The sequence below is a fragment of the Drosophila arizonae genome, chromosome 2 (genome assembly GCF_054131065.1).
Source record: "Drosophila arizonae isolate 15081-1271.41 chromosome 2, UAZ_ARI_1.0, whole genome shotgun sequence".
Lineage (NCBI taxonomy): Eukaryota > Metazoa > Arthropoda > Insecta > Diptera > Drosophilidae > Drosophila > Drosophila arizonae.
The window spans coordinates 31,300,212-31,328,103 of NC_142922.1; the positions used below are offsets into that span (position 1 = coordinate 31,300,212).

The 27,892-nt window shown below is 36.6% G+C and overlaps 3 protein-coding genes and 4 long non-coding RNA genes across 13 annotated transcripts in view; 3 read left to right on the plus strand and 4 right to left on the minus strand.

Annotated features, from left to right (window-relative positions):
• LOC149270885 (uncharacterized) overlaps positions 1 to 27,892 on the minus strand; it is a 100,169-nt gene that overhangs the window by 40,103 nt on the left and 32,174 nt on the right. The window lies entirely within an intron of this gene.
• Positions 4,568 to 7,338, plus strand: LOC149270889 (uncharacterized). Of its 2 annotated transcripts, XR_016269436.1 has the most exons (3): positions 4,568 to 5,997; positions 6,084 to 6,613; positions 6,741 to 7,338. It is a non-coding gene; the product is annotated as an uncharacterized LOC149270889 (long non-coding RNA). The 2 variants fall into 2 exon arrangements; XR_016269435.1 differs by having other exon boundaries at positions 4,568 to 6,613.
• On the plus strand, positions 7,419 to 10,052 carry LOC149270890 (uncharacterized). 2 transcript variants are annotated; one of them, XR_016269439.1, is made up of 3 exons: positions 7,419 to 8,830; positions 8,917 to 9,446; positions 9,574 to 10,052. It is a non-coding gene; the product is annotated as an uncharacterized LOC149270890 (long non-coding RNA). The 2 variants fall into 2 exon arrangements; XR_016269438.1 differs by having other exon boundaries at positions 7,419 to 9,446.
• On the minus strand, positions 12,259 to 15,379 carry LOC149270891 (uncharacterized). 2 transcript variants are annotated; one of them, XR_016268495.1, is made up of 3 exons: positions 14,906 to 15,379; positions 13,777 to 14,835; positions 12,259 to 12,937 (listed from the first exon to the last, which is right to left on the minus strand). It is a non-coding gene; the product is annotated as an uncharacterized LOC149270891 (long non-coding RNA). The 2 variants fall into 2 exon arrangements; XR_016268494.1 differs by lacking the exon at positions 12,259 to 12,937 and adding an exon at positions 13,199 to 13,690.
• Positions 19,381 to 23,375, minus strand: LOC108609018 (transmembrane protein 135-like). Its single transcript, XM_089465554.1, has 5 exons — positions 22,958 to 23,375; positions 22,026 to 22,802; positions 20,447 to 20,754; positions 20,235 to 20,380; positions 19,381 to 19,657 (listed from the first exon to the last, which is right to left on the minus strand). Exons 1-4 carry the CDS (start codon positions 23,096 to 23,098, stop codon positions 20,251 to 20,253), a joined length of 1,356 nt encoding a protein of 451 aa, XP_089321680.1. The 5' UTR covers positions 23,099 to 23,375; the 3' UTR covers positions 19,381 to 19,657; positions 20,235 to 20,250.
• On the minus strand, positions 23,770 to 26,471 carry LOC108609016 (transmembrane protein 135). Of its 4 annotated transcripts, none has more exons than XM_089465549.1 (5): positions 26,333 to 26,471; positions 24,712 to 25,649; positions 24,513 to 24,653; positions 24,280 to 24,446; positions 23,770 to 24,209 (listed from the first exon to the last, which is right to left on the minus strand). In XM_089465549.1, exons 2-5 carry the CDS (start codon positions 25,639 to 25,641, stop codon positions 24,080 to 24,082), a joined length of 1,368 nt encoding a protein of 455 aa, XP_089321675.1. In that variant the 5' UTR covers positions 25,642 to 25,649; positions 26,333 to 26,471; the 3' UTR covers positions 23,770 to 24,079. The 4 variants fall into 4 exon arrangements, with proteins under 4 accessions (XP_089321675.1, XP_089321671.1, XP_017856175.1 ...); XM_089465545.1 differs by lacking the exon at positions 26,333 to 26,471 and adding an exon at positions 25,935 to 26,126; XM_018000686.2 differs by lacking the exon at positions 26,333 to 26,471 and adding an exon at positions 25,711 to 26,125.
• Positions 26,450 to 27,605, plus strand: LOC149270892 (uncharacterized). Its single transcript, XR_016269458.1, has 2 exons — positions 26,450 to 26,640; positions 26,691 to 27,605. It is a non-coding gene; the product is annotated as an uncharacterized LOC149270892 (long non-coding RNA).

Sequence of the window (27,892 nt, forward strand, 5' to 3'; positions counted from 1 at the left end):
GAGTACTTTATTGTTGTGTAATCCGTAACCATTTGCAAAATCAAGTTTAATACTCTAATCGTAGTGCACTAATTGCTGACAGAACATTCATTGAAGGTTAACTGAGTCCATCGAGATCCCCTCGCATTTTAACGTTTCTAGATTCTCATGCTTCATATGATCGTTATAAAGGAATAATAGAGTGTATTATGTTAGTGTATTATGTTATTAAAAAGTAGTATATATCTATATATCGCCAATAGATTCTAAGGAACATGTCTGCATACAGTTTCAATGAATATTCTTCAAATGAATATTCGTCATACGTGACGTATACGTTATATATGTTTAGACGGGCTTTGTGCTTTACAAAGTCCTACTCTCAATAATGTATTATTATTATATTGATTTATTATCGGTGCAGAATATGCCCAGCTGTCACTGCTTAATATTAAGTTAAATTGAATTAGGTCTAACTTTTTAATAAATATTATTAATATTAATAAATATTAAATATTGTATTCTATATTTATATTATATTATTGCTCGTTGTTACTTTTAATCTTTGAGCTCTGTACGAAATTTGCCTTCAAGCGCGTAGATTGAGTAATATTCAAGTCAATTCAACAATTTAATATTTAATAGAAAATATATTCAGATTAACTACTCAACTAAAAGACTATTGAAAAAAACTTCTTTGGACTTAGTATACGGCATACCAAAAAAAAAAAAAAAAAAAAAAAAAAAAAAAAAAAAAATGACACTGTTCCAAATTAGCCTCAACGTAGCGTTCTTAATAATATTATATCTTGAAAAGTAAATAAATAAGTAAATAATATATATTAAAATATTTTCATTTAAACTCTAATCTAATCTAGATAACTGTAAGCCTAGCATTTCCTGTCATACTAACTCGACTATTTTTCCATTTATAACGAGCTCTGAGTTCAGCCAGCTTCAATTGGTGTAGTAAAACCTGCCTGTAGAGCTTTTGGCCCGGTCTTTGCCACATTCCGCTAAAACTTGATTACAAAAATATTACGTATACGCCCCATTGGACTGATATGCAAATGCAAATTGCAAAAAGTAGGGTTTAAAGCGCTGAAACCAAATCTGCCAGAAACTGGTTTCATTTTACTAGCCGACAAAATAATCAGCACTACACACACACCTCAATACTCATACACATACATACAGACACACAGATAGCCACACATATCATTGGGCGATGACAGCGCGAATGCGAAATGGGTTTGCAAAATGGCAGCAGCTGCGCTGCGAACTGGGCTCGATCAGGAGACAGAGAATGAGGAGGAGGCTCGAGGCCTGCTTAATGGTAGCTGGGTAATCTAATAGCCAGTGGAAGGCCATTTGCAGAGCGGGCCTCGTGGCCATGCGACCAGCTGAGCTGTTGAATCCTCCGACTGCAGTTGTTGCAGCTAATGCAGCATCGCATTTGTTGTCGCCAGCTTCTAGGCATAATTTCAGCTTGCTGTTGCGTTTGTTTCTCTGCCTGCTGCTTTTTTTTGGCTGCTTTATTTATGGCCACGCCCACTGGCGAATTAGTAGGAGCAAGCAGAAAAAATTTATGTGGTTCGCTTAGCGTTGACTGCAACTTTGTCAACGTCGATGTTGGCGCTGCGTGCGGGCCATGGCTGGAAGAGTGTAAAAAAAATTAGGCAACATTTTGCTGTCGGGCTGTCATTTGTCCTGACCGTTACCTGGCATGTGTTTACAGTTGGCCAGCTGGCGATTTATGGCCAACCCAAGCAGCTGCCAACTGCAACGTCAACTAATGACTTTAATAATTGGCAGCAGCAGAGCTCGACGTGGCACCAGTTGAAATACACACAAAATATGAAGCCACACAGTAATGCAATTAACGTATGATTCTGGCCACAATTTTGTAGCCAATTGTCGGACAGCTGCCAGCTCCTGGGGCATGTGGCACAGCCACTGCTGCTGCAGTCAAGTTGAGAGCTATTAAATTTGCTGCGCTGTAAGAATGTGTTGCTGCCTGCTTCATTTACTTCGAATTGAATTTAAACGGCAAGCCGTACTGCCGTCTTTTTGGCCAGCCTTTTGGCCACGTTGCTGCATCTATTTCAATTTTAATGTGGCTCCATGCCAAGCTGTCCTCTGTCCTTTGTCCTTGCCGGCTCTGGATCAAAATTTCTCTTTGTCTGCATGCCAGAGATTTCAACAGTTTTGCAGCAGCAGCAGCTGCTGCTTAATCCGTTACCCATTTCATTTGCCATGCTCCATTTGTGCTGCATATCGAGGCGGGGCATGTGGCAAAGCCGATTAAAATTTTTCTTATGTGTTAGCTGCTTTAGCTTTAAGAATCTGCCGCATGGCCAAATCAATAGCCTCCTCCGCTGACCCGCTAAGACACAGTCAGCTAGCCAGCCAGTCAGCCAGCCAGCTAGCCAGCCAGCTTGCCAGCAAGCAAACAGCTACGCTACCTCAGTTGCCAAGTGCCCCAAATGAATTTGGAGCAATTTTCAATTATTGCACAATTGAAGCGTAAATAAGTTGTAAATCATCAATTACCCAAAAAGCAGACACCTATGCAGGACACAGAACAGGGCATACACACACTGTAACACTGGCAACCAGCTCAACAACGACTACGATTTCTTGCAAAAAAAAAAATAAAAATAAACAAGTAAGAAGACTCTAGTCGAGACTGCTCGACTAGGAGATACCCTGAACCCTCTAAGCTGATATTCTAATCATTCTGCACTTCTTTTATGCACACATACATACAGATGCATCCACACGCACGCATAAGCCTGCGCTCTGCTAACTGCGCAGTAAGCAGCGACTGCGCTTGGGCTGCGCTGCAGTGTGGGCAATATTATGAGAATTTATTTGTCGAATAATTTCTTTTGTAAACATATGATCTTAATGAAACTTTCAGAGTGTAATCATATGGTAAATATGTGTGTACATTCCAAAGCACAAGTCTCTAGTACTTGAAATGCGTTTTTTACAAATTGGGGGAGAAGGGGGCGTGGTATCCAAAATCTGTAAATTACAAAATCTTTGTATTTATTAACTTTATATACAACACAAATTTGAAGACTCCAGGTTTAAAAATGTTCAAATTAGGCTAAAAAAACAAAATCAATTTTTCGATTATTCTCGATAAAAAAGTTATCGGACGATTTATCGAAAAAATAAAGCAAACTCGTACTGCGTATGGTCCACACGAGTATGCATGCCAAATTTCAGCTCTCTAGCTCTTATAACTTCTGAGATCGACGCACTCATACGGACGGACGGACGGACGGACGGACGGACGGACGGACGGACGGACGGACGGACGGACGGACGGACGGACGGACGGACGGACGGACAGACGGACAGGGCTATATCGACTCAGCTCGTCACGCTGATCAAGAATATATATACTTTGTGGGGTCTGCCACGCCTCCTTCTGCCCGTTACATACTTTTTCACAAAACCATTATACCCTGATTTCCCATTTTCAATGGGTTCAGGGTATAAAAATAAATAAAACAAGTAAGAAAGCTCTAGTCGAGACTGCTCGACTACGAGATCCCCTGAACCCTTGGAGTGCTAGCTATTTCAATAATTTTTCGCGTCTTTCAGCTTACACAAGAAACACACACACATACACAAACACATACACACACAAGCACCCACGCATAAACACGCATGGGCTGCAGTGTGCGCTTACTATGAGAACTTAATTGTTTAATAACTTTTTTTCTGGACGTACGATCTTCATGAAACTTTCAGATTATGATTATAACATGAATATGCATGTAATTGCCAAAGCACAAGTCTCTAGTATTTGAAATACGCGTTTTACAAAAGTGAGGGTGAGGGGGTGAATTTAGAGGTGGGGGGTAAATTTTAACAAAAACCGAAACTGTATAAACTGCATATAAGCATATATAAAAAATTTGGGGACTCTAGCAATAAAGGTGTAGAAGATATAATTTTATAACTGGTTTTCGATAAGGTTTTTCATCGATAAAAAAAGATCGGGATGAGTTATCGAATTTTAATGATAAACTCGATATCCGCGCTGTAATTACGAACATTTTACAAAAAATTTGAAGTCTCTAGCTCTTATATCTTCGGAAATCGACGCGTTCAAACATACGGACAGACGGACAGACGGACAGACGGACAGACAGACAGACGGACAGGGCCAAATCAACTCAGCTCGTCACCCTGATCAAGAATATATATACTTTGTGGGGTCTGCCACGCCTCCTTCTGCCTGTTACATACATTTCAACAAAACCATTATACCCTGATTTCCCATTTTCAATGGGTTCAGGGTATAAAAATAACAATTGCAATTGCTGAAAAATCGCTAAAGCGAAAACGTGTGCTATCGCCAAATACAAGTCGAATAAAAGAAATATAAAAAAATTAGGGAAAATGTATGTTTTTCTTTTTAGCTATGAAACCTAATATACCCTCACGAGGGAAACTATGCATAATAATAATATATAATATAATATATATAAAATATTTAAAATGCAAACAAAAAATAAATATTTATGTATCTAATTTTTATATAATTTTTCGTCTTATTTTAAATGTATTATCTATATATATAAAAGAAAGTTGTGTAAAAGTGATGACCGCTTATAACTTGATTTGGGCTGAACCAATTTTCATGGTTTTTGATTTGTTGGATTTGTCTCCGCAACGAGTTTAGTATAGGGTCTTAAAAATACTGAAAAAATTTGCCGAATACTTGAAAAACGCGGTTTTTTCCCCAAATGTTCAAATTTTTTTTATACCCAGTAGGCTTGGTAACAGTGACAGTTTTGACAATAGTGTAGAAGTAAATAAACAAATGTAGTCAGTCAGTCTACGGTCTCCTGACCTCGAGCAGACCTGACTAATCAAAAAAAAAAAAAAAAAAAAAAAAAAAAAAAAATTTCAAATCAAAAGGAAAAATATTTCAAATCAAAAATCTGCAAAAAATCAAAAGATTAAAAACTGACTGTTCAAAAAATAAATAAAAAATTAAAAATTCGAAATTAAAAAAAAAAAAGGTAATTATTAAAAAGTGTATTTTTGGCTTTTTATATTTTCGGACTTTTAAACTTTATAAATATTTCAAATCAAAAATCTGCAAAAATTAAAAAAAAAATCAAAAGATTAAAACCTAACAATCAAAAATAAATAAAAAATTCAAAATTCAAAATTCGAAATTAAAAAAAAAAAAGTTAATTATTAAAAATTGTATTTTTGGACTTTTACAAAAGCTAAATATCTCGAAAGTTCAGGTATTTGTTTGTCTCAAACAAAAATTTGTGTAAATCTATATATATAAAAGAAAGTTGTGTAAAAGTGAAGACTGCTTATAACTTGATTTGGGCTGAACCAATTTTCATGGTTTTTGATTTGTTGGATTTGTCTCCGCAACGAGTTTAGTATAGGGTCTTAAAAATACTGAAAAAATTTGCCGAATACTTGAAAAACGCGGTTTTTTCCCCAAATGTTCAAATTTTTTTTATACCCAGTAGGCTTGGTAACAGTGACAGTTTTGACAATAGTGTAGAAGTAAATAAACAAATGTAGTCAGTCAGTCTACGGTCTCCTGACCTCGAGCAGACCTGACTATTCAAAAAAAAAAAAAAAAAAAAAAAAAAAAAAAAAAAAAAAAAAATTTTCAAATCAAAAGGAAAAATATTTCAAATCAAAAATCTGCAAAAAATCAAAAGATTAATACCTGACTGTTCAAAAAATAAATAAAAAATTAAAAATTCGAAATTAAAAAAAAAAAGGTAATTATTAAAAAGTGTATTTTTGGCTTTTTATATTTTCGGACTTTTAAACTTTATAAATATTTCAAATCAAAAATCTGCAAAAATTAAAAAAAAAAAATCAAAAGATTAAAACCTAACAATCAAAAATAAATAAAAAATTCAAAATTCAAAATTCGAAATTAAAAAAAAAAAGTTAATTATTAAAAATTGTATTTTTGGACTTTTACAAAAGCTAAATATCTCGAAAGTTCAGGTATTTGTTTGTCTCAAACATAAATTTGTGTAAATTATTTATATTTATATTTCTCGATTGTTTTATATGGTTTTGTGCGAGGGCAGTATTACTATTAATAAAAATGCCGCGTCCTAGAAGATCTAATCTTTCCCGGCGGACCCATAATGCAATTAGGCAACGGAATAGCGCGAGTCAATTATCTGACGAAGAGCGAGAAATCGCCCGAGAAAGGCTCCGCGTTAGTACCCAGGGAAGAAGGGCCTTAATTCGTGCTTCTCAAAGAGAGGCAGCCCGTGAAATGGCAATAAGAAATGGTTCAAGGATTGATTTGAATCGAGCAGCGTTTCGATATGATTGCACCATTGATTACAGCTTGAATCGTTTAGTTTGCATTGGTCCAATGGACGTTGTTTGCTAGCATTGTGGCGCATTGAAGTTTGCTGGTGAAACGCCCGGTTTGTGCTGCCTTAGTGGTAAAGTGACATTGCCATTAGCGGTCACCATAGCCATTGCGTTCCCTGCTTTATGGCGAAACACTAGAATCACGACATTTTCTAGCGAACACTCAAAAATACAATGCCTGTTTCCAAATGACATAATTTGGGGCGGAAAATATTGGAGACGGATATTTAAGGTAATTTACGTTAAAAATTTTATTTTCTATGACTGCCAAAAAAAAATTTTTAATAATGTAGTTTGTTAGATTTCTGTAAATAGTGTTTGTAAATATAACTATAATAACTATGGCTTTGAATTTAAAGATTCAAGGCCAGATTTGCCATCGCATTGGATCATTGCAACCTATTGAAGATGCACAGCAAAAATTCTTGCAAATATACTTCATGGGCAATATGGAAGAACAACTTGACCGGCGTCAAGAAATGAACACAGCTATGAAAAGAGCAATTCTCCATGATTTGCATGCTTAGAAATTTAAACCAACCAACCAAAACTGTGCAATGGAACGCGTTTGGTGATAAGAAAACTGATGAGCAATGTGATTCACGCGTTGATACTCAAAGGAAAATTTAAAGATGAGGAAGTTCTTATTCCTAGGATTCCGATGAGCTCAACAGATATGCCCTTTGAATTTAAACGAATTCAATTCCCGCTTCGTCTTGCCTTCGCCATGACGATCAACAAGTCACAGGGCCAATCTTTGACTATTTGTGGCCTCAATCTAGAAAATGCGTGTTTTTCTCATGGTCAATTGTACGTGGCATGCTCACGTGTTGGCAAACGATCCGCATTATTTGTTCTTGCACCCGACCAAAAAACGAAGAATGTCGTTTACAACAAGGTGCTTGAATGAAAATCCGATTAATAAATTTATCAGTGTATCCCAGCCTGAACAACATAGCTTTCAACAATTTTTTACCTAGAAATAATATAGAGGGCAATGCAACGTTTGCCGGGCCAGCTAGTTAATAATATAATACATCTATATATATAAAAGAAAGTTGTGTAAAAGTGATGACCGCTTATAACTTGATTTGGGCTGAACCAATTTTCATGGTTTTTGATTTGTTGGATTTGTCTCCGCAACGAGTTTAGTATAGGGTCTTAAAAATACTGAAAAAATTTGCCGAATACTTGAAAAACGCGGTTTTTTCCCCAAATGTTCAAATTATTTTTATACCCAGTAGGCTTGGTAACAGTGACAGTTTTGACAATAGTGTAGAAGTAAATAAACAAATGTAGTCAGTCAGTCTACGGTCTCCTGACCTCGAGCAGACCTGACTATTCAAAAAAAAAAAAAAAAAAAAAAAAAAAAAAAAAAAAAAAATTTCAAATTAAAAGGAAAAATATTTCAAATCAAAAATCTGCAAAAAATCAAAAGATTAAAACCTGACTGTTCAAAAAATAAATAAAAAATTAAAAATTCGAAATTAAAAAAAAAAAGGTAATTATTAAAAAGTGTATTTTTGGCTTTTTATATTTTCGGACTTTTAAACTTTATAAATATTTCAAATCAAAAATCTGCAAAAATTAAAAAAAAAATCAAAAGATTAAAACCTAACAATCAAAAATAAATAAAAAATTCAAAATTCAAAATTCGAAATTAAAAAAAAAAAAGTTAATTATTAAAAATTGTATTTTTGGACTTTTACAAAAGCTAAATATCTCGAAAGTTCAGGTATTTGTTTGTCTCAAACATAAATTTGTGTAAATCTATATATATAAAAGAAAGTTGTGTAAAAGTGAAGACTGCTTATAACTTGATTTGGGCTGAACCAATTTTCATGGTTTTTGATTTGTTGGATTTGTCTCCGCAACGAGTTTAGTATAGGGTCTTAAAAATACTGAAAAAATTTGCCGAATACTTGAAAAACGCGGTTTTTTCCCCAAATGTTCAAATTTTTTTTATACCCAGTAGGCTTGGTAACAGTGACAGTTTTGACAATAGTGTAGAAGTAAATAAACAAATGTAGTCAGTCAGTCTACGGTCTCCTGACCTCGAGCAGACCTGACTATTCAAAAAAAAAAAAAAAAAAAAAAAATTCAAATCAAAAGGAAAAATATTTCAAATCAAAAATCTGCAAAAAATCAAAAGATTAAAACCTGACTGTTCAAAAAATAAATAAAAAATTAAAAATTCGAAATTAAAAAAAAAAAGGTAATTATTAAAAAGTGTATTTTTGGCTTTTTATATTTTCGGACTTTTAAACTTTATAAATATTTCAAATCAAAAATCTGCAAAAATTAAAAAAAAAAATCAAAAGATTAAAACCTAACAATCAAAAATAAATAAAAAATTCAAAATTCAAAATTCGAAATTAAAAAAAAAAAGTTAATTATTAAAAATTGTATTTTTGGACTTTTACAAAAGCTAAATATCTCGAAAGTTCAGGTATTTGTTTGTCTCAAACATAAATTTGTGTAAATTATTTATATTTATATTTCTCGATTGTTTTATATGGTTTTGTGCGAGGGCAGTATTACTATTAATAAAAATGCCGCGTCCTAGAAGATCTAATCTTTCCCGGCGGACCCATAATGCAATTAGGCAACGGAATAGCGCGAGTCAATTATCTGACGAAGAGCGAGAAATCGCCCGAGAAAGGCTCCGCGTTAGTACCCAGGGAAGAAGGGCCTTAATTCGTGCTTCTCAAAGAGAGGCAGCCCGTGAAATGGCAATAAGAAATGGTTAAGGGATTGATTTGAATCGAGCAGCGTTTCGATATGATTGCACCATTGATTACAGCTTGAATCGTTTAGTTTGCATTGGTCCAATGGACGTTGTTTGCTAGCATTGTGGCGCATTGAAGTTTGCTGGTGAAACGCCCGGTTTGTGCTGCCTTAGTGGTAAAGTGACATTGCCATTAGCGGTCACCATAGCCATTGCGTTCCCTGCTTTATGGCGAAACACTAGAATCACGACATTTTCTAGCGAACACTCAAAAATACAATGCCTGTTTCCAAATGACATAATTTGGGGCGGAAAATATTGGAGACGGATATTTAAGGTAATTTACGTTAAAAATTTTATTTTCTATGACTGCCAAAAAAAAATTTTGAATAATGTAGTTTGTTAGATTTCTGTAAATAGTGTTTGTAAATATAACTATAATAACTATGGCTTTGAATTTAAAGATTCAAGGCCAGATTTGCCATCGCATTGGATCATTGCAACCTATTGAAGATGCACAGCAAAAATTCTTGCAAATATACTTCATGGGCAATATGGAAGAACAACTTGACCGGCGTCAAGAAATGAACACAGCTATGAAAAGAGCAATTCTCCATGATTTGCATGCTTAGAAATTTAAACCAACCAACCAAAACTGTGCAATGGAACGCGTTTGGTGATAAGAAAACTGATGAGCAATGTGATTCACGCGTTGATACTCAAAGGAAAATTTAAAGATGAGGAAGTTCTTATTCCTAGGATTCCGATGAGCTCAACAGATATGCCCTTTGAATTTAAACGAATTCAATTCCCGCTTCGTCTTGCCTTCGCCATGACGATCAACAAGTCACAGGGCCAATCTTTGACTATTTGTGGCCTCAATCTAGAAAATGCGTGTTTTTCTCATGGTCAATTGTACGTGGCATGCTCACGTGTTGGCAAACGATCCGCATTATTTGTTCTTGCACCTGACCAAAAAACGAAGAATGTCCTTTACAAGGCGCTTGAATGAAAATCCGATTAATAAATTAATCAGAGTGTATCCCAACCTGAACAACATAGCTTTCAACAATTTTTTACCTAGAAATAATATAGAGGGCAATGCAACGTTTGCCGGGCCAGCTAGTATAATATATTTATATAATATAGATATTATTATATAAATACACAGTAAAAATTTTTAAAGAAAACCCTTAAAATTAATTTTTAGCTGCTTAGAGAATTCATTTATTCATTTCATTCGGTTAATAAATTATAGCTCCAATTTTAATTTCATTAATATGTTTTTATTTTTTTTTTTTAAATATGGATTATGTATTATTAAATTATGTATTTTATTTTAATAAAATCTAAAAGAAAATGTAAATATAATAACAACTCTATAATAAAGCTAATTATCCGACATAATCCAAAACGAATAAAACTCAAGCCCGAGATTTGTCGACGATGTTTTTTAGGGTATAACAAATATGTCTTCAGATAGTGATAGAGAGAGAGAGAAAGACATAGAAACAGAAAAGAGAAGGAGAGAGATAGGGTGTGTGCCAAGTAGACAATGAAAATTCTATGAAATGAAAAAGAAATGGGCAATCGTATAAATGAAACTAACATCTTAAAAAAAAAAAAAAAAAAAAAAAAAAAAATAGAAAAGCTGTGCTGTTATTGTATAGTTAGAGTAGGCGTGGTAGGTAAAGGGCGGGATATAGGACACAGTCGAGAAGGAGAACTACAAGCTAATAGCAATAAGAACAGCAACAACTGCGACTACAGATAAGGCAAAGGCAAAGGAAGTGCTCGCAGCACTGCGAGCGGCTAAGTAGATAGATAGAAATGTCTTTGCCAAGGCTTTGGCTTTGGCTAGTGGCAGAGCACGTGATTTATGTGGTAAATAAAAGCAGACACAAATGAGAATCAAAGCGCGCTGATACGGGCGCAGCTGCAGCTGCAGGAGAAAATGTGGCAGGGGAAGGGTAGTGGCGTGAGTAGCTGTGGCAGTGGCAGTTGCAGCTGCATCAGCAGCCATCGACAAAGTGCGGTTGAAGCATACATTTAGGCGCAGGGCGAGAGTGTGAGAGATGGAGGGAGGAGCGGGATTGAGAAGCGTCGAAGACAAAGCAAACTGAATGCAGAAGAAGAATGCTGGTAGACAAAACCAAGCCGGAGCGAACATGAAATCCGGTGTGACTGAACGACAGAAAGACAGACGTACAGACTGGCAGAAGGAGCGAGAGAGACAGAAAGAGTCGGATAGGCCGATAGGCAGACAGACAGAGCGAAAGAGAGAGCTATATAGGCAGACAGACGGCATTGAGTTGAGTAAAAGTTTTTAATATTATTTCAAGTCTGAAATGAGGGCAATCAGCGGCGCAATTGTCGAGCGGCAAGCATAACAAAGAAATGTGCTCCGTGGGTGTGGCCGAGGGGCTGGAGGGCGGGGTGGCGCTGCTGCTGCTGGTTCATGGGGCGGGGTAAACACACGGCAAGCTGTCGAACAAAGACATCGCCGAGACGGGAAGCGTTTAACAGACGCCACCATTTGCCAATAACTGGGCAGCTGTTGCAGCTGCCAGCTGGGTGGCAGGCAGGAAACTGATACTGCAGCAGCACAAACAAGAGCATTTCAAAAGGCAATGGCAAAGACAAAGCCAGCAAATCGACCAGATGGCAGAGCAGTTGTTGATAGTCGAGCTAACAAATTGGTAAGCACTGTTTAAACAGCTGAAGTGGCTCAGCAGATATATATACATCATATATATATATATATATATATATATATATATATATATATATATATATATATATATATATATATTTGATATATTAAACATATTTATAATGAGTTTATCCACTTAGGTGCTGTTGTGGCTATTTATAGTGGCGTTTATCATTTCTATTGCTGTCGAGCCGTTGTTTTCCCAGCGGCATTTCATGAGCTACTCACGGCGCCTGCTAACGAGCAACGGCGTTTCATCCTGTTTCAGTTCCACGATGTTGCAGCTTCATTTGTGGCAAGTGGAACAGATACGCTGCGCCAAAGCTTCAACTGAACTTGTACTACTAACCCACTTAGAGTCGCGTTCAATCCACAGGATGCGTACCGTAATGCACGCCTAACTGCAGTCACGAGTCCACGCGACTCCTGTCGAGGACTGCAGGACTCGGCTCGGTGCCGAAGCTCTAGTCGAGCGTCGTCCTGAAAACGATTTGGCATTGGACTGGCGCCAGGTTCGAGCGTGTTCGATTGAACTTCGAGTGTCTTGCACACATGTTGCGCAACATTGTTGCTCAGTTGCTTGGGCACATGTTGCCCTAGCCGTGGCTACTTTATGGCTACAGTCTGTTATCGCATGTTTAGTAGAGCTTTGATAAGCATACGCAATTTATGTTATAAAAAGTTGAATAATGCTCATAAGACATATATTATTAGCCAGCTATTGATTAGCCTAGCCCGAGTAACCCGAAAATCCATTGATTTAATCTGACTGCCGATTCTCTGATAATGTTTTTAAAGTACAATATGTGAATCGAGCTGCACGCCGAGGCGGGACGCACCTTATCTGCTTATGCTCAACCTTCACCCAGAGACTTCTGGGCAAATAGCTTCAAGTATTTCTTATCGTCATGCCCCGTACCTGACAACTTTGAAAGGCGTGAATATAGTTTGAGCTAAATGAGATAAAAGTATTTATAATTTTGATTCATTGTTTATTCCTTTTTCTGTTAGCTGAAAAAAACACTACGTGTCCAAGCATGAGCACATTTCGATAACCGAGTTATGACGTCAAGTCATCTTAGTTGTAACGACCAGCCTGGACAATGAGACAATAACTGAAAGGAGATAAATTTGTACCTTTTCAGTGGTTGAAAGTATTTTTAAGATTCTCATGTCAGGTACATAAGATATTGCACATAAAGAGTTCAGTTCAAGTTCATTGTTCAATGTGGAGACATTGTTTATTAATATATTTATAGAAGATTTGCGAAATAGCAGCGCAATGTTTGCCATCAAATTGATGTAAGGTATTATTATTTATCCTATATTTTTTTATTAAATACTAGCTGGCCCGGCAAACGTTGCATTGCCCTCTATATTATTTCTAGGTATTTTGAATTTTTGAGTGTTCGCTAGAAAATGTCGTGATTCTAGTGTTTCGCCATAAAGCAGGGAACGCAATGGCTCTGGTGGCGAGACCACTAATGGCAATGTCACTTTACCACTAAGGCAGCACAAGCCGGGCGTTTCACCAGCAAACTTCAATGCGCCACAATGCTGGCAAACAACGTCCATTGGACCAATGCAAACTAAACGATTCAAGCTATAGTCAATGGTGCAATCATATCGAAACGCTTCTTGATTCAAATCAATCCTTGAACCATTTCTTATTGCCATTTCACGGGCTGCCTCTCTTTGAGAAGCACGAATTAAGGCCCTTCTTTGCTGGGTACTAACGCGGCGCCTTTCTCGGGCGATTTCTCGCTCTTCGTCAGATAATTGACTCGCGATATTCCGTTGCCTAATTGCATTATGGGTCCGCCGGGAAAGATTAGATCTAGGACGCGGCATTTTTATTAATAGTAATACTGCCCTCGCACAAAATCATATAAAACAATCGAGAAATATAAAAATAAATAATTTACACAAATTTATGTTTGAGACAAACAAATACCTGAACTTTCGAGATATTTAGCTTTTGTACGCACGCGCACAATTATTATTTATAAAGTTTAAAAGTCCAAAAATATAAAAAGTTAAAAATACACTTTTTAATAATTAACTTTTTTTTTTTTGAATTTTAAATTTTTTATTTATTTTTGATTAGTCAGGCTTTAATCTTTTGATTTTTTTTTTTAATTTTTGCGGGTTTTTGATTTGAAACATTTATAAAGTTTAAAAGTCCAAAAATATAAAACGCCAAAAATACACTTTTTAATAATTAACTTTTTTTTTTTTTTTTAATTTCGAATTTTGAAGTTTTTATTTATTTTTTGAACAGTCAGGTTTTAATCTTTTGATTTTTTTGAATTTTTGCAGTTTTTTGATTTGAAATATTTTTCTTTTTGATTTGGAAACAAAATATTTGTTGTTGATTTTTTTAATTTTTTTTGTTGATTTTTTTTTTTTTTTTTTTTTTTTTTTTTTTGTTGAATAGTCAGGTCTGCTCGAGGCTGTGCCGTAGACTGACTGACTACATTGTTTATTTACTTCTATACAGGACCGAAACTGTCACTGTTGTCAAGGCTACTGAGTATAAATGGAAATTTGAATCTTTAGGGAAAAAACCGCGTTTTTCAAGTATTCGTCAAAATTTTTCAGTATTTTAAAGATCTACTGACCTACTCGTGGCAGAGACAAATCCAACAAATCAAAAACCATGAAAATTGGTCCAGCAGATCTCGAGTTATAAGTGCTTGGACACTTTTACACAACTCTCTTTTATATATATATATATATATATTATATATTATAATATATTATAAAGAATTATGTTTTCATATATTTATAGAATGCACATTTTGTACCCATAGTTTCATTCACGTCAAATGCTGCTTTGTATTAAATTTGAAACCTTTACGAAATGGTTTTTTATTACTGCACTGTTCTATGTTGCACAGCGTTTAGCTCATTCAGTTTAATTTCAATTTTCTTATCACTGGGAAACATCTCAATGAGTGACCAAGAAATTTTAATTAAAAAATACTCAACTGCTCCGCAAAAAAAAGCAACTCTAAAAGTATGAAAAGTGAAGAAAATTTGTATCAGCTTCTGTAATAGACAAGGACACTATCAGTACACACCCATTTCCTGGCTGGCAAGAGCAAGCATCATCGGTTGCCTTTGGCCGGGTCGCACTTAGTGCTTATCTTGCGTTGACATACCTTGTCATTTGGCCTGTCTTCGTAAAAATATCAAATGTAATTTACTGCAACAGCAGAAAGGACCTGCATGCATAGGTGCAACATCTCTGCTTGTTGTTATTTACCTCCTGTTATTTTTTTTTTACTATTTTTTTTTTGTTTTTTGACAGGAGCAACTTCATTTGCATGAGAATTCAATTTGGAATTTGTTTTTAAATATACAATTTAAGTTTGATATATGTGATAGATATCCTTTTCCACACACTGAAAGCCTGGCGTAAGCCTCAACTAAAGAATTTTTGTATATAATCCACTTATAAAGTGTTTGCTTGTAATAAAATATGCTTAACACAGAAATTGTTGAAACGAAAATCGTTGCCCGTTTGATTGATGAAGGTCCAGACAGTCCTACACTTAAACTGTCATCGATCTATCTGGGTGTTGCCACGCCCAAGATAAGGTTAGCTTAAGCAAAAAATGCGGAAGACAAATAAATGAAATGAGGAAATAGACAACTGTTCCCAGCAATGCGTTGGTCCTGGAGCGGAACTCAATATATCATAAATTAAAAGAAATAAATAATTTTTAAGTAGTTCCTCTTAATTGTTTACCATGTACATCGTTCCTATGGTCGCCCTCTGTTAGCCTGGTACATGGCAAGCGAACTAGGGCAAGCTAATTTATTTGCATAATTTAGTTGTTTACAATTTGGGTCGAGCGCAACAAGAACTAGCGAGGCAGAGCATTGTGATTGACATAAATGAAGTTACGACTTTTTGCAGCAAGACGTTCCAAGGAAAATCGACTAAACGCAGCGTTAACTACGGAGCTGAGCAGAAGTTGAAATGAGACAATTTATAATATTCAATTTATATGCATTTTTTTCTTCTCTTTCTTTCTATTTTTCGCTCTCTCTCTGTTACCCTCTAGACACCAGCGGAAAAATGAGATAAGCAACAATAATAACAACAATTGCAGCTGCTAAGTTGATAATTTCACAGCTACAAGCACACACACACACACACACACACATACATATATAGGACATAGGCAGCGGACGCTGTTCAGCTGCGTTCATTGCAAAATAAAATCTTGGCTGTGATTAATGCGATTTGTCACTTGGTTCATTTGTATTTTCCAAGCTGTTGACTTGCCTCCATGTTGCGCCTGGCCCTCAAGCAAACGACATACATATATATGTAAATTCATATATATATATACCATTTCATAAATACTAAGAGGCTGCAACTGCAGGCCCTGAGAAGTATGCTATATTTATTTTCTGTATGCATGCCCTGAGATGTATGCTACACTTTTCGCATCTCAATTTGAAACAACAAGGATGTGATCCATTTGACGACTGACTGGAGCTGAGCCTGGCAGATTTTACTGTGGGCTAGAATAACGAAGTGTAGGCATTAAATTTGACCCGGCCAATAATTCATTTGTTAAGCCCGCACGCACCCTGTTAAGATAATCATGGGCGAAGGACAGCGCTGCGTTTATTTTATTTTATGTTATTTTATTTACATTTTCATTCTGACTTCCATTTGGTTTTTAGTAAATTTTAAACGCTGCACTTTGGGCTAGCCGAGTGAATTATGGCGGGCAATAAATTTCTATGACATATAAATGTAAATAATTGAGTAGCACAGTAGCACAGCTACAGCTCAGCCGCCACTTCTCGTCTGGAGCAGCGCCGTCAGCTGGGGAGCTCCGTTTGCCTTTGTCTCCCATTACCATCTCGCATTTTGCCAGCCAAGGATGAGGCCTGTCCTTTATCGTGTGATGAATGCTCACCCGCTTCAGCCCATTTTATGAGCACTTTGGGCATGCACAAACATTTAATTTCAAAACTTTTTCCTACTTTTTATTGTCGGGGCGCCGTCGACACTTTATGCCCGCAAATTATATCACTTTGTTCTAGCAATTATATTTATTTACGGAGATAGGCTTAGGCCAATATGTGAGCACTTGTCATCGTATATTTAGGTATGTTTTGAATTTGGCAATTTAACAATGGAAAAAAAAGGAGGTATCACTGATAACAAGATAATATATATGATTTTTTTTTTTATTTATTTATTTACTAGCTGGCCCGGCAAACGTTGCATTGCCCTCTATATTATTTCTAGGTAAAAAATTGTTGAAAGCTATGTTGTTCAGGCTGGGATACACTGATAAATTTATTAATCGGATTTTCATTCAAGCACCTTGTTGTAAACGACATTCTTCGTTTTTTGGTCGGGTGCAAGAACAAATAATGCGGATCGTTTGCCAACACGTGAGCATGCCACGTACAATTGACCATGAGAAAAACACGCATTTTCTAGATTGAGGCCACAAATAGTCAAAGATTGGCCCTGTGACTTGTTGATCGTCATGGCGAAGGCAAGACGAAGCGGGAATTGAATTCGTTTAAATTCAAAGGGCATATCTGTTGAGCTCATCGGAATCCTAGGAATAAGAACTTCCTCATCTTTAAATTTTCCTTTGAGTATCAACGCGTGAATCACATTGCTCATCAGTTTTCTTATCACCAAACGCGTTCCATTGCACAATTTGGTTGGTTTAAATTTCTAAGCATGCAAATCATGGAGAATTGCTCTTTTCATAGCTGTGTTCATTTCTTGACGCCGGTCAAGTTGTTCTTCCATATTGCCCATGAAGTATATTTGCAAGAATTTTTGCTGTGCATCTTCAATAGGTTGCAATGATCCAATGCGATGGCAAATCTGGCCTTGAATCTTTAAATTCAAAGCCATAGTTATAGTTATATTTACAAACACTATTTACAGAAATCTAACAAACTACATTATTCAAAATTTTTTTTTGGCAGTCATAGAAAATAAAATTTTTAACGTAAATTACCTTAAATATCCGTCTCCAATATTTTCCGCCCCAAATTATGTCATTTGGAAACAGGCATTGTATTTTTGAGTGTTCGCTAGAAAATGTCGTGATTCTAGTGTTTCGCCATAAAGCAGGGAACGCAATGGCTATGGTGACCGCTAATGGCAATGTCACTTTACCACTAAGGCAGCACAAACCGGGCGTTTCACCAGCAAACTTCAATGCGCCACAATGCTAGCAAACAACGTCCATTGGACCAATGCAAACTAAACGATTCAAGCTGTAATCAATGGTGCAATCATATCGAAACGCTGCTCGATTCAAATCAATCCTTGAACCATTTCTTATTGCCATTTCACGGGCTGCCTCTCTTTGAGAAGCACGAATTAAGGCCCTTCTTCCCTGGGTACTAACGCGGAGCCTTTCTCGGGCGATTTCTCGCTCTTCGTCAGATAATTGACTCGCGCTATTCCGTTGCCTAATTGCATTATGGGTCCGCCGGGAAAGATTAGATCTTCTAGGACGCGGCATTTTTATTAATAGTAATACTGCCCTCGCACAAAACCATATAAAACAATCGAGAAATATAAATATAAATAATTTACACAAATTTATGTTTGAGACAAACAAATACCTGAACTTTCGAGATATTTAGCTTTTGTAAAAGTCCAAAAATACAATTTTTAATAATTAACTTTTTTTTTTTTAATTTCGAATTTTGAATTTTGAATTTTTTATTTATTTTTGATTGTTAGGTTTTAATCTTTTGATTTTTTTTTTAATTTTTGCAGATTTTTGATTTGAAATATTTATAAAGTTTAAAAGTCCGAAAATATAAAAAGCCAAAAATACACTTTTTAATAATTACCTTTTTTTTTTTTTTAATTTCGAATTTTTAATTTTTAATTTATTTTTTGAACAGTCAGGTTTTAATCTTTTGATTTTTTGCAGATTTTTGATTTGAAATATTTTTCCTTTTGATTTGAAATTTTTTTTTTTTTTTTTTTTTTTTTTTTTTTTTTTTTTTTTTTTGAATAGTCAGGTCTGCTCGAGGTCAGGAGACCGTAGACTGACTGACTACATTTGTTTATTTACTTCTACACTATTGTCAAAACTGTCACTGTTACCAAGCCTACTGGGTATAAAAAAAATTTGAACATTTGGGGAAAAAACCGCGTTTTTCAAGTATTCGGCAAATTTTTTCAGTATTTTTAAGACCCTATACTAAACTCGTTGCGGAGACAAATCCAACAAATCAAAAACCATGAAAATTGGTTCAGCCTAAATCAAGTTATAAGCAGTCTTCACTTTTACACAACTTTCTTTTATATATATAGATTTTTATTTTATTTTATTATTTAAACAGGCTTTCTACTACCTAATTGGCAGCTTAACAAGTTGAACATAAAAACAAAATTATTTATAGTACACACTACAGAAATTTCATAACAATAACAATATTTACAATATTTACAAAAACATCAACAACAATGAAAAAAAAGGAGGTATCACTGATAACAAGATAATATATATGATTAGATAAGAAATTTTTGGCAAACGGCTCTTAGTTTTTTTTTTTTTTTTTTTTTTTTTTTTTTTTTTTTTTTTTTTTTATATATATTTATTAAGTGTAGAACCGGTACATCAAAAATAGAACCATAACAACACAGGGAAGGTAAATTAATAATGGAGACGAACCCCATACCGAGTTATGGGGATTTTAAGTTGTGGAGGTTTTACTATTGTCCAATAGTTTTGGCAAAGCCTTGTGCAAACGGCTCTTAGTAAATTTCCTAAATAACTTGTAGATAGAATGGAGATAAAAGAAGTCAGGATAAGCTAAAAAAAAAAAATGAAATGTAAAAGAAATTTTAGTCCAAATTGATATGATGGAAAAGAAAACAGAACTAAAGTCAAGAGAACATGAAAAATGCGACAAATGAACATGGGAAAATATTACAATCTTTCTAGATTAGACTTTGCGCTGATTTTTAAAGCTCCTTTCTACAGCGAAAAGCTGCACATTAGCATAGCCGAGTTTTAAAGCTCATCATAAGTTTTTCTATATTTATATTTCTAGAGACAACCATTTAAAGGGTGATTCATTAGCTCGTGTATCATAAGCTAAATTCATGTTTAAAACAATTATTATAGTCAGGTTAAATACAATTTATTAGAAAACAGGTGCAGCGAGGTTAAAATGAGGAAAAGCAAGGTAGGTCATGAAAATTGTCTGAATATCAAATTGGTTTTATACAAACTTTCATCACCTTTTAATCCCAATTTAGATCACAAGCTCTTTATATGTTTATGTTTGCTGCTGATCAATCAATCAATCAGTCAGTAATTTTTTATTAATAAGGAACAATTTATTCATATATATAGTTTTAAATACTATTTATGTTTATGATCTTACACTTATCCTGTTAGAATTAGACGGTCAGCGGCATGATGGGCAAAGGATTCGTCATATCCATTTTGAGTCTCTTGATTACCTCTTGCAATCGATCGTGGCTTTTCAGTCCCAACGACTGGAAAGGGCGTCTATCAAACAAATTTATTCTGTGGAGAGGAAAGTTAATGCATATTAGACCTTATAGACTTATGAAGAGCCCTGCCCAGACGCACCTTCTGCCCGAAATATTCACGAGAAATTTATAGTAGCTGTTCCGTATCGAGCTTGCCTCCAGAATGGCGCAGTGGAAGAGCACAGCTGTGAAGCTCGCATATAACACCATATTGAAGTGGGGTACCTTTGGCAGTACATTCTCCTCGCTGCCCCAGTTATAGAGCATCTGCAGTGCTTTCCACATCACATACAGCGAGATCGTGATGTTGGGGTACTGCAGCAGTCCAATAGAGCCCAATAGTCCGGCGGGAATGGCAAAGTAGGCGGCGTCATAGCCACAAGCGTTGCGCAGGCCACACGAAACGGCCTACCAAGATATATAATATAATGTTATAATTAAAAACATTACTTATGAAAACTAAACATTATTAAACAAAACATGATAAAAATATATATACTGAAAATAAAAAATTAATATGGTAAAATCTAAAGAAGTAATAAAGCTCTAGTCGTGAGTCATCGAAGAATAGATACCCAGAAACACCTTCGATCGATGTTATGATACTATGCAATATCTTGTATCTAATATAAATGTACATTCATAAAACAAACCCAATTACACTTCTATATATTCTATATATGTATATATATGCAATAGCTTAAAAAGTTAATTTATAATATCTACTAATATAAATCATTTTTGAACAAATCTCCATGAATAATTTAAACTCGCACCTTAATCAATAAGTAATTTTGATAACGACTTAAAGTTGTATGTGAATAAGAAATCGAGATTACGTCATCACCGAAACGAAAGTAGGGGCTGATAACTCACCACACTCTTATATAGAGAGAAAATGCTTTCGTTTTATACTGATTACCTTGTGAATGTTCAAGGCTTCGTAGCCTTGGATCTTCATATTGCATTAGGTATGTACATATGTATCATATCTGCTATATTTTCAACTGAACTTACATTTGAAAACATTGCGGTGTTTGTAGCCGCAACCCAAATTATAGTACAGAATTATATAAAAAATATCGACAGTGAGTTTAGTAGATTGCAATGACACCGTAAAAGCTATCAATTATTATCCGATCAGAGCCACAAATAACCTGTAAGAAAGCTCTAGTTAAGACGGCTCGACTACGAGATCCACTGAACCCCTCAAGCAATTCATATTTAAAATATTACACACGCACACACAGGCATACCACGCACGCATAAACACGATTTGGCTGAAGTGTGGGACTACTACTACTTACTTGTTTGATAACTTTTCTTGTAAATGGATTATCTTCAAGAAACTTTGCGATCGAGATTATAACATTGAATTGAATACATGCATTTGCCAAAGCTCAAGTCTCTAGTATTTGAAAAAGGCTGTTTTGTATTCGAATACTTAGACAAAAAAATAAAAATAAATAAAAATAAAAATAAAATCACATAGGCATGCATGCAAAAACACGCATGAGCTAAACTTAGGGCTTACTATGGGAACTTAATTGTTAGACAAGCCTATAATGTTACAGTTCCCATTTTCAATGTTGATATGAAAATAAGAATACAAACGCCAAGAAAAATAACAATAAATGTCTGTTTGTTCATTTACCTTAATTTGTAATTGGTTCATTTACCTTAAATATAAGGGAGAAGCTGCCCAAGGCTAGGCCAAGTTGCAAAGAGTTTCTGTTGAAGATCTGTTTGCGCCAGTCCATTTTCAGCTTGACTATCCGGCCTATGTTCAGCAGCAGCTTAAGCCCCACTTGGAGTCCAACCCCGCCCAGCAGCGGCTTCAGGCCGCCAAGCAGCACGTAGGTGCCGCAACCCTCCCGGTGTGGACAGCTGGGATGCTTTCTATTGCGTAGACGATCATAGAGCTGCACATAGGCGGATATGCTGCGGAGGTTGAGCGGAGGCCGGCTCGAGGTTTGTTTTGGTACCACCTCTGTTGGCTTTATTGGACCCTCCTCTCCTTTTGCCATGAGTACTGCGAGAGCCTTGAACGTGACATCTTTCACTTTGCTCTTGTGTACGCCTCGGCGGTACATGTAGAGCAAGGCTGTCAGGCTGCAGCCCAGTATTAAGACCTGTCCATTGGGTATGGAACGGACGAGGCCATGAGCTTCCAACATATTCCAGAGCGCTTCGGTGCCCTCGTTGGCCACGTATAGTGCCAGTGGAGTACGGCGTGCCGGTCGCTCAATGCAGAGCGCCGCAAAACTGGCAATGAACGTAGGAATAAACGCCACAGTGCTCAGGTGGAACCCGCCCACTAGGCGACGCACTACGCACACCATCAGCGAGAAGAGATACGCATTGGTAGTGAGAAAGGCCGACGATGTCAAAATGCCAATAATCGTGTGCTTAATGTCCAATAAACGGGGGATACGCATTTTCATCACCAGTGCAAGCTATGAATTTAGTAGGAAAAGAGAAAAAAACGGAAGAAAAAATAAAATGAAGTAGGAAAAGAACATTGAAAATAGAGCAGGGCAATGACAATGACAATGACAATTAGAATAAGAATCTCTATTGTTGAGAATAAGTTAGGTTTACTATGACTTACTAGATAGACAATGCAGTAGGTGCGCATAGAGCTGGGTGCGCTGGATAAAAGAATTCCGGCTGCGCCGTTGACGCAGCTAGCGGTCCACGGGTGGATATACTCCTGGCAGCTGCATTTGATCAGTTTGCTCTGCACGGCCATAATTTGTATGTGTGCGTGTTAGATAGGTGTTTCGATTTAATATTAAAATCAATTACGATTATCGCACAATTGATAAGATTAAGAAATAAAGCACGCGTCGCGCACAAAGTTCGAATGCAAACGTTATGTTGAAATCGAAAGTTTGCTTGCTAAACAAATATTTAAATATATGTTCGACTGAGTCTCAAATTAACTTTCACTACCCGATTAACAAGTTTGATATCTTCTGTACTCCAGACAGCTACGCGCTCCAGCTATGACTGCATGCTCGCCGGCCACCTATTAAACACGACTCATTTCGGAACATTCCATATTGGCCCTTATCAGATATAGTTAAACAAACGATTGGACGCCAAGAGAACAGACGTTCTTATCAGCCCTAACATTGTGACATTTTATCAATTATTTATTCTCTTTGCGGCTCTCTTAAATATAAATAGAATGAAAGTTCGACTGGGTCAACTCGCACTTTAAATACCCTCAACAAATAGTCTTTAAGAGAGAACAATAGAAGAGTTGAATAAAAAGATAACGAAAATAAAACAGAAAGTCAAATAAGAGGAAATGGTTGGAAAACAAAGGGGAAGATAACAGAGCAAAAGAGTAGAGTTAACAACATTAACATATATATTTGCCATGATTAAATAATAACACCCATTACGCAGAAAGAGTTATAAGTCAACAAGCGTTTGTTTACTTTATTAAGAGCTGATACCAAAAGAATAAAGAGATAATTTGTCAATATTCCCCACTTTGAGTGACCACCAGGCCTATTGACACTATATACGAGCACGCCCAGAATGAGCGTTATATAGTGAAATCGATCGACTTACATACTAACATATACTATTCATGTACAATGATAAAATATCATTTTGGAGAGACGAATCGAATGTTGAATGTGCGCACTTCAAGTGCTGAGGGTTATTGTAAGAAATGTTGGGTAGGCACGCCTTAGTTCGACTTCAAACGTGGCTACACTCAGGAGGCAAACGAAAATGCTGGCAGTGTCTGCTTGTCGACGATTTTTAGGCTCTTTAGCATTTCGTTTGTTTGCTGCTGCGTGTTGAGGCCGAAGACGTCAAAGGCGTTCAAATTGAATTTGTTGAGCCTGTCATAAGAGATATAAATATATGTATATAAGAAAAGATATGTAAAGTGATTCACAGGTCTGAGCTTGCCTCTCGCCTGATATGGCCTGCAAGAATTTGTAGTAATTGGGTCGCAGCGATTGTGCCTCCACGATGCCCGCATGGAAGAGCACAGCCGTGAAGAAGGCATAAGTATAGAGCATAAAATTAGGAATACGCGGAAGAATGCCTCGTTCTTGGCCCATGCTGCAAAGTATCTAAAAAAAAAAAAAAAAAACGATAATTGAGATTGGGTAAATAATCATGAGAATATCAAAACTCACTTGGATGGCCTTCCACATGACATACAAGGCGACCGTATTATCTGGATACTGGGTAAATGCCACTGAGGCCACCAAACCCGCTGGTATTGCGAACACCGCATCGTCCCGATTGAAGCTGTGGCGCAACAGGCAGGACATGGACTGAAGAAACCAAGCCGAATATGTGAAATATATATATCCAATATGAGCAATGCCTTACCTTGTATAGAAACGAAAACGTGCCCATGAAGATGCCAAGTTGCAAGGTGCTTCGATTGAAGATTTGCTTGCGCCATGGCATGCTTCCTCGGAATATGTTTTTGATATTCATCGCCAGCTTCAACGCTACCTGCAGAGCCAAACCGCCAGCAAAGGGACGCAGGCCACCTAAGATGGCATAGCTGGGACAGCTTTGCTTATGGCGACAGCTGGCATGCTTGGCATGGATCAGATTGCTGTAGACGCGCACCCAGTCGGCGGTGGTGGCAAAGCTGACACTGGGTCGTCGTCGAGAGGGTGCTGGCTGGTCGCCCGTCGCCAAAGGCTCAGGTTTGACCACGGGCCCGGCTTCCTCTTTGCCCACAAAGATGCGCAAAATATTGAAGATGGAGTCGTCGTTGGCGCTCAGACGATACAGATATAGAAGCGCTGCCATGCTGCCGCCAAAGATGAACGTCTGGCCATGTGCTATGGAACGCACCCAGCTGCGAGCCTCGGCCATTTTCCAAAGCGCTTCGGTGGCCACATTGGCCACGTAGAGCGTCAGCAGTGGACGTCGGGCCGGGCGCTCGACCAGAATAGCTGTCAGTGAGGACAGAAACGAGGGAACAAAGGCTACAGTGCTGAAATGGTAGCGACCCAGCAGATTGCGCAGCAAGCAATTGTAGAGTATAAAGGTGTACGCATTGGTGACCAGGAAGGCTGTTGATTGGATGATCCCCAGCAGAGTGCGCTTCAGATCCTGCAAAGTTGGCACTCGGTGTCGCATGAGTAGCGAAAAGGCGTATACAATTGTGTAGACACGCAAGCAGTAGGGCGTGGCAGATAGGAGGATGCCTGCGGTGGCGTTGACGCACTTATCCGTCCAGGGGTGCTGGAACTCCTGGCATGTAATGCACAACGGATCTAGCAGTTTACTCTGTATTGCCATTATGGGTGCTGCATTAACAACGATTAATGGATTAATGACGGTTAAGTTGTTCGTTAGCGGAAAACGAACCAAGGCGAAGGCCACAAGTCCGAAGATTGGCCTATAATCTTATCTATTGAAGTACTTTTTTTGCACTTCTGGATTTAAACTTTATCACGACCACACACAAAACGTTAACTACTAAATTTAGCTGGTTTACAAGCAAAATGATACTGTTGACCTATCAATGCGCGGGTCAAGCAAAAGGCTGATAAAAGCAGATTTCCACTTTATTCTGTCTGACTTTGACGTACTTGTTGTACTTAAAAACCGATTTGTGAAAGCAGTTGTTGCTTAACTACAGCTGCGTGTTGGATATTAAATGACAATAGCCAGTTGCTTTTGGACTTCAAACGGAGAAATAATCGAGAATGAATTGTGCGTCAAATGCACTGAAATGTGCTGAAACGCTAACTGCGTTCCATTTACATGTAAACAAAACAATTGAAACAGCTGTCTCTAGTGTGACCGTAGCTAGCTTTTGATACATAACCGCCCGATGAGGTGGACAAAAATGTAACCTTTGAACTTTGATACGGCGAGAGTTACATGAGACTATAGCTTGTGCTTTTGCGGCATTCATATATATATCTATCCTTTCGTTTTTAAATTGTATTTTTTCGATTATAATAAGTGTGTAAAAATAACGTACCTACTGATTGCCTGTTGAATTTGTTAGCGCTATATTCAAATATCGATATGTTACTGGCACAGGTATCGATATATGCTGTTTGTTATTGCACTGGTGTGTCGTATCAGTTAGCTTTCAAAGTATAACAATTTTATCCGTGTTTAAATTTTGGTACAATAAGCATTGAATATTTTGTTTACAGATTACTGTTAATTATAGTATAATAATTGTTTTTTTGACGTTATTTTTATTTATTTATTTTTAATATTTGTACTCCAAGATAACTTTGTCAGTTCGTTACACATTGAACAGGTCATACATATGTACATGTAAGTGTTTTCTATATTTTATTGGAATTCAGAAAATAATTAAATAGAAGAATGGTACACTCTTCATGTTAGTGTCTTGTCCAGATGCCCTACTCGACGCACTTGACAATGCGTAGGGAATAACCAAATATTATTATACTGAGATGGTTGGGTTGTTGTGTTGCGGCTCATCTGACGGGTATAACGCGACATAGCTGACAAAGCTGAAGTTCTTAAGTAATTGTATTCGAGAAATATGAACGAGTAGATGCTCTGGCTTGTCCTTGTTGGGTATTGCGGTGTCTTTTGTGTGATTTCCGCTCTTGCGGCTTAGACAGCCAATTGCCATGGTCCAGAGTCCCACATCGTGTAGGGGGAATCACTTCATGCATATCTTCATTGGATGGCAGCTACTTACCTAATTTACTCGAGGTGATATACTGCACTGTCTGAATAAATCTTTGCGTTTGACATGCCACTTGACGCTAAATACACACTTCAATCTGAAAGCGATGAAGGTGAAAGGAAACTGCAGGGACTGTGGGATGGGAATTGGGAGTTTCTCAGGTCTTGGCGAGCGGATGGGCGTAGCAGATGCGAACGTAACTTTCAGTCGGCGACGGATTTAATTAGCCAACAGTTAAGTCCTAATTGCCATTTGACTAAAACAGAAGACTGCCTATTTGCTTAGTGATGCACGCCGAAAATATTCGTAATATTAGCCTGAACACACCGTGAAGAGAAAGCTTTATGGATGTGTAAGCGTAGAAGAGTGATACAAGGTTAACTTGCAACTAGTGTTGCAAGTAAACAAAAAGTATGAATACTATGTCTCGCCTAATTTAAAAGATAATATGCACTGCTATCAATATATTATATATATACTCGTATATATATATTTTAGCTGTGAAGCTATAAAAACGTGTTTAATAAAATATACAAATAATTAAAAAGTAACAAATGATAAAAAAAATGGGTACTACCAATTAGACAAATCATTAAATATAAAATAAAATATGCTAAATATAATATATTAATATACATACGTATATTCTTTGATAGCTATCAGGCAGAGGTCTGTGCGCATTTAAGCTACTTTTTAATTTATTTAAAAGATTTTCAGTTGAATTTAAATAAACTTTAACATATTTATATCACACAAGCCATATATAGCCAAGCGCACCAGGAGGTAAACAAACGCTATAGATCTATAGAAACCGCCATTGCTTTGGAGCAATTATTATAAAAATCCATAAAATTTTAAAAACTTTAA

Coding starts and splice junctions, on each gene's coding strand:
- LOC108609018 (XM_089465554.1), bottom strand. CDS start 23,098: ATGGCCGTGCAGAGCAAACTGATCAAATGCAGCTGCCAGGAGTATATC. Junction 20,755..22,025: donor GCTTCTCCCTTATATTTAAG/GTAAATGAACCA, acceptor ATATCTTGGTAG/GCCGTTTCGTGTGGCCTGCG. Junction 20,381..20,446: donor GTGAATATTTCGGGCAGAAG/GTGCGTCTGGGC, acceptor TCCTCTCCACAG/AATAAATTTGTTTGATAGAC.
- LOC108609016 (XM_089465549.1), bottom strand. CDS start 25,641: ATGGCAATACAGAGTAAACTGCTAGATCCGTTGTGCATTACATGCCAG. Junction 24,447..24,512: donor TCATGTGGAAGGCCATCCAA/GTGAGTTTTGAT, acceptor TTTTTTTTTTAG/ATACTTTGCAGCATGGGCCA. Junction 24,210..24,279: donor CAGGCCATATCAGGCGAGAG/GCAAGCTCAGAC, acceptor CTCTTATGACAG/GCTCAACAAATTCAATTTGA.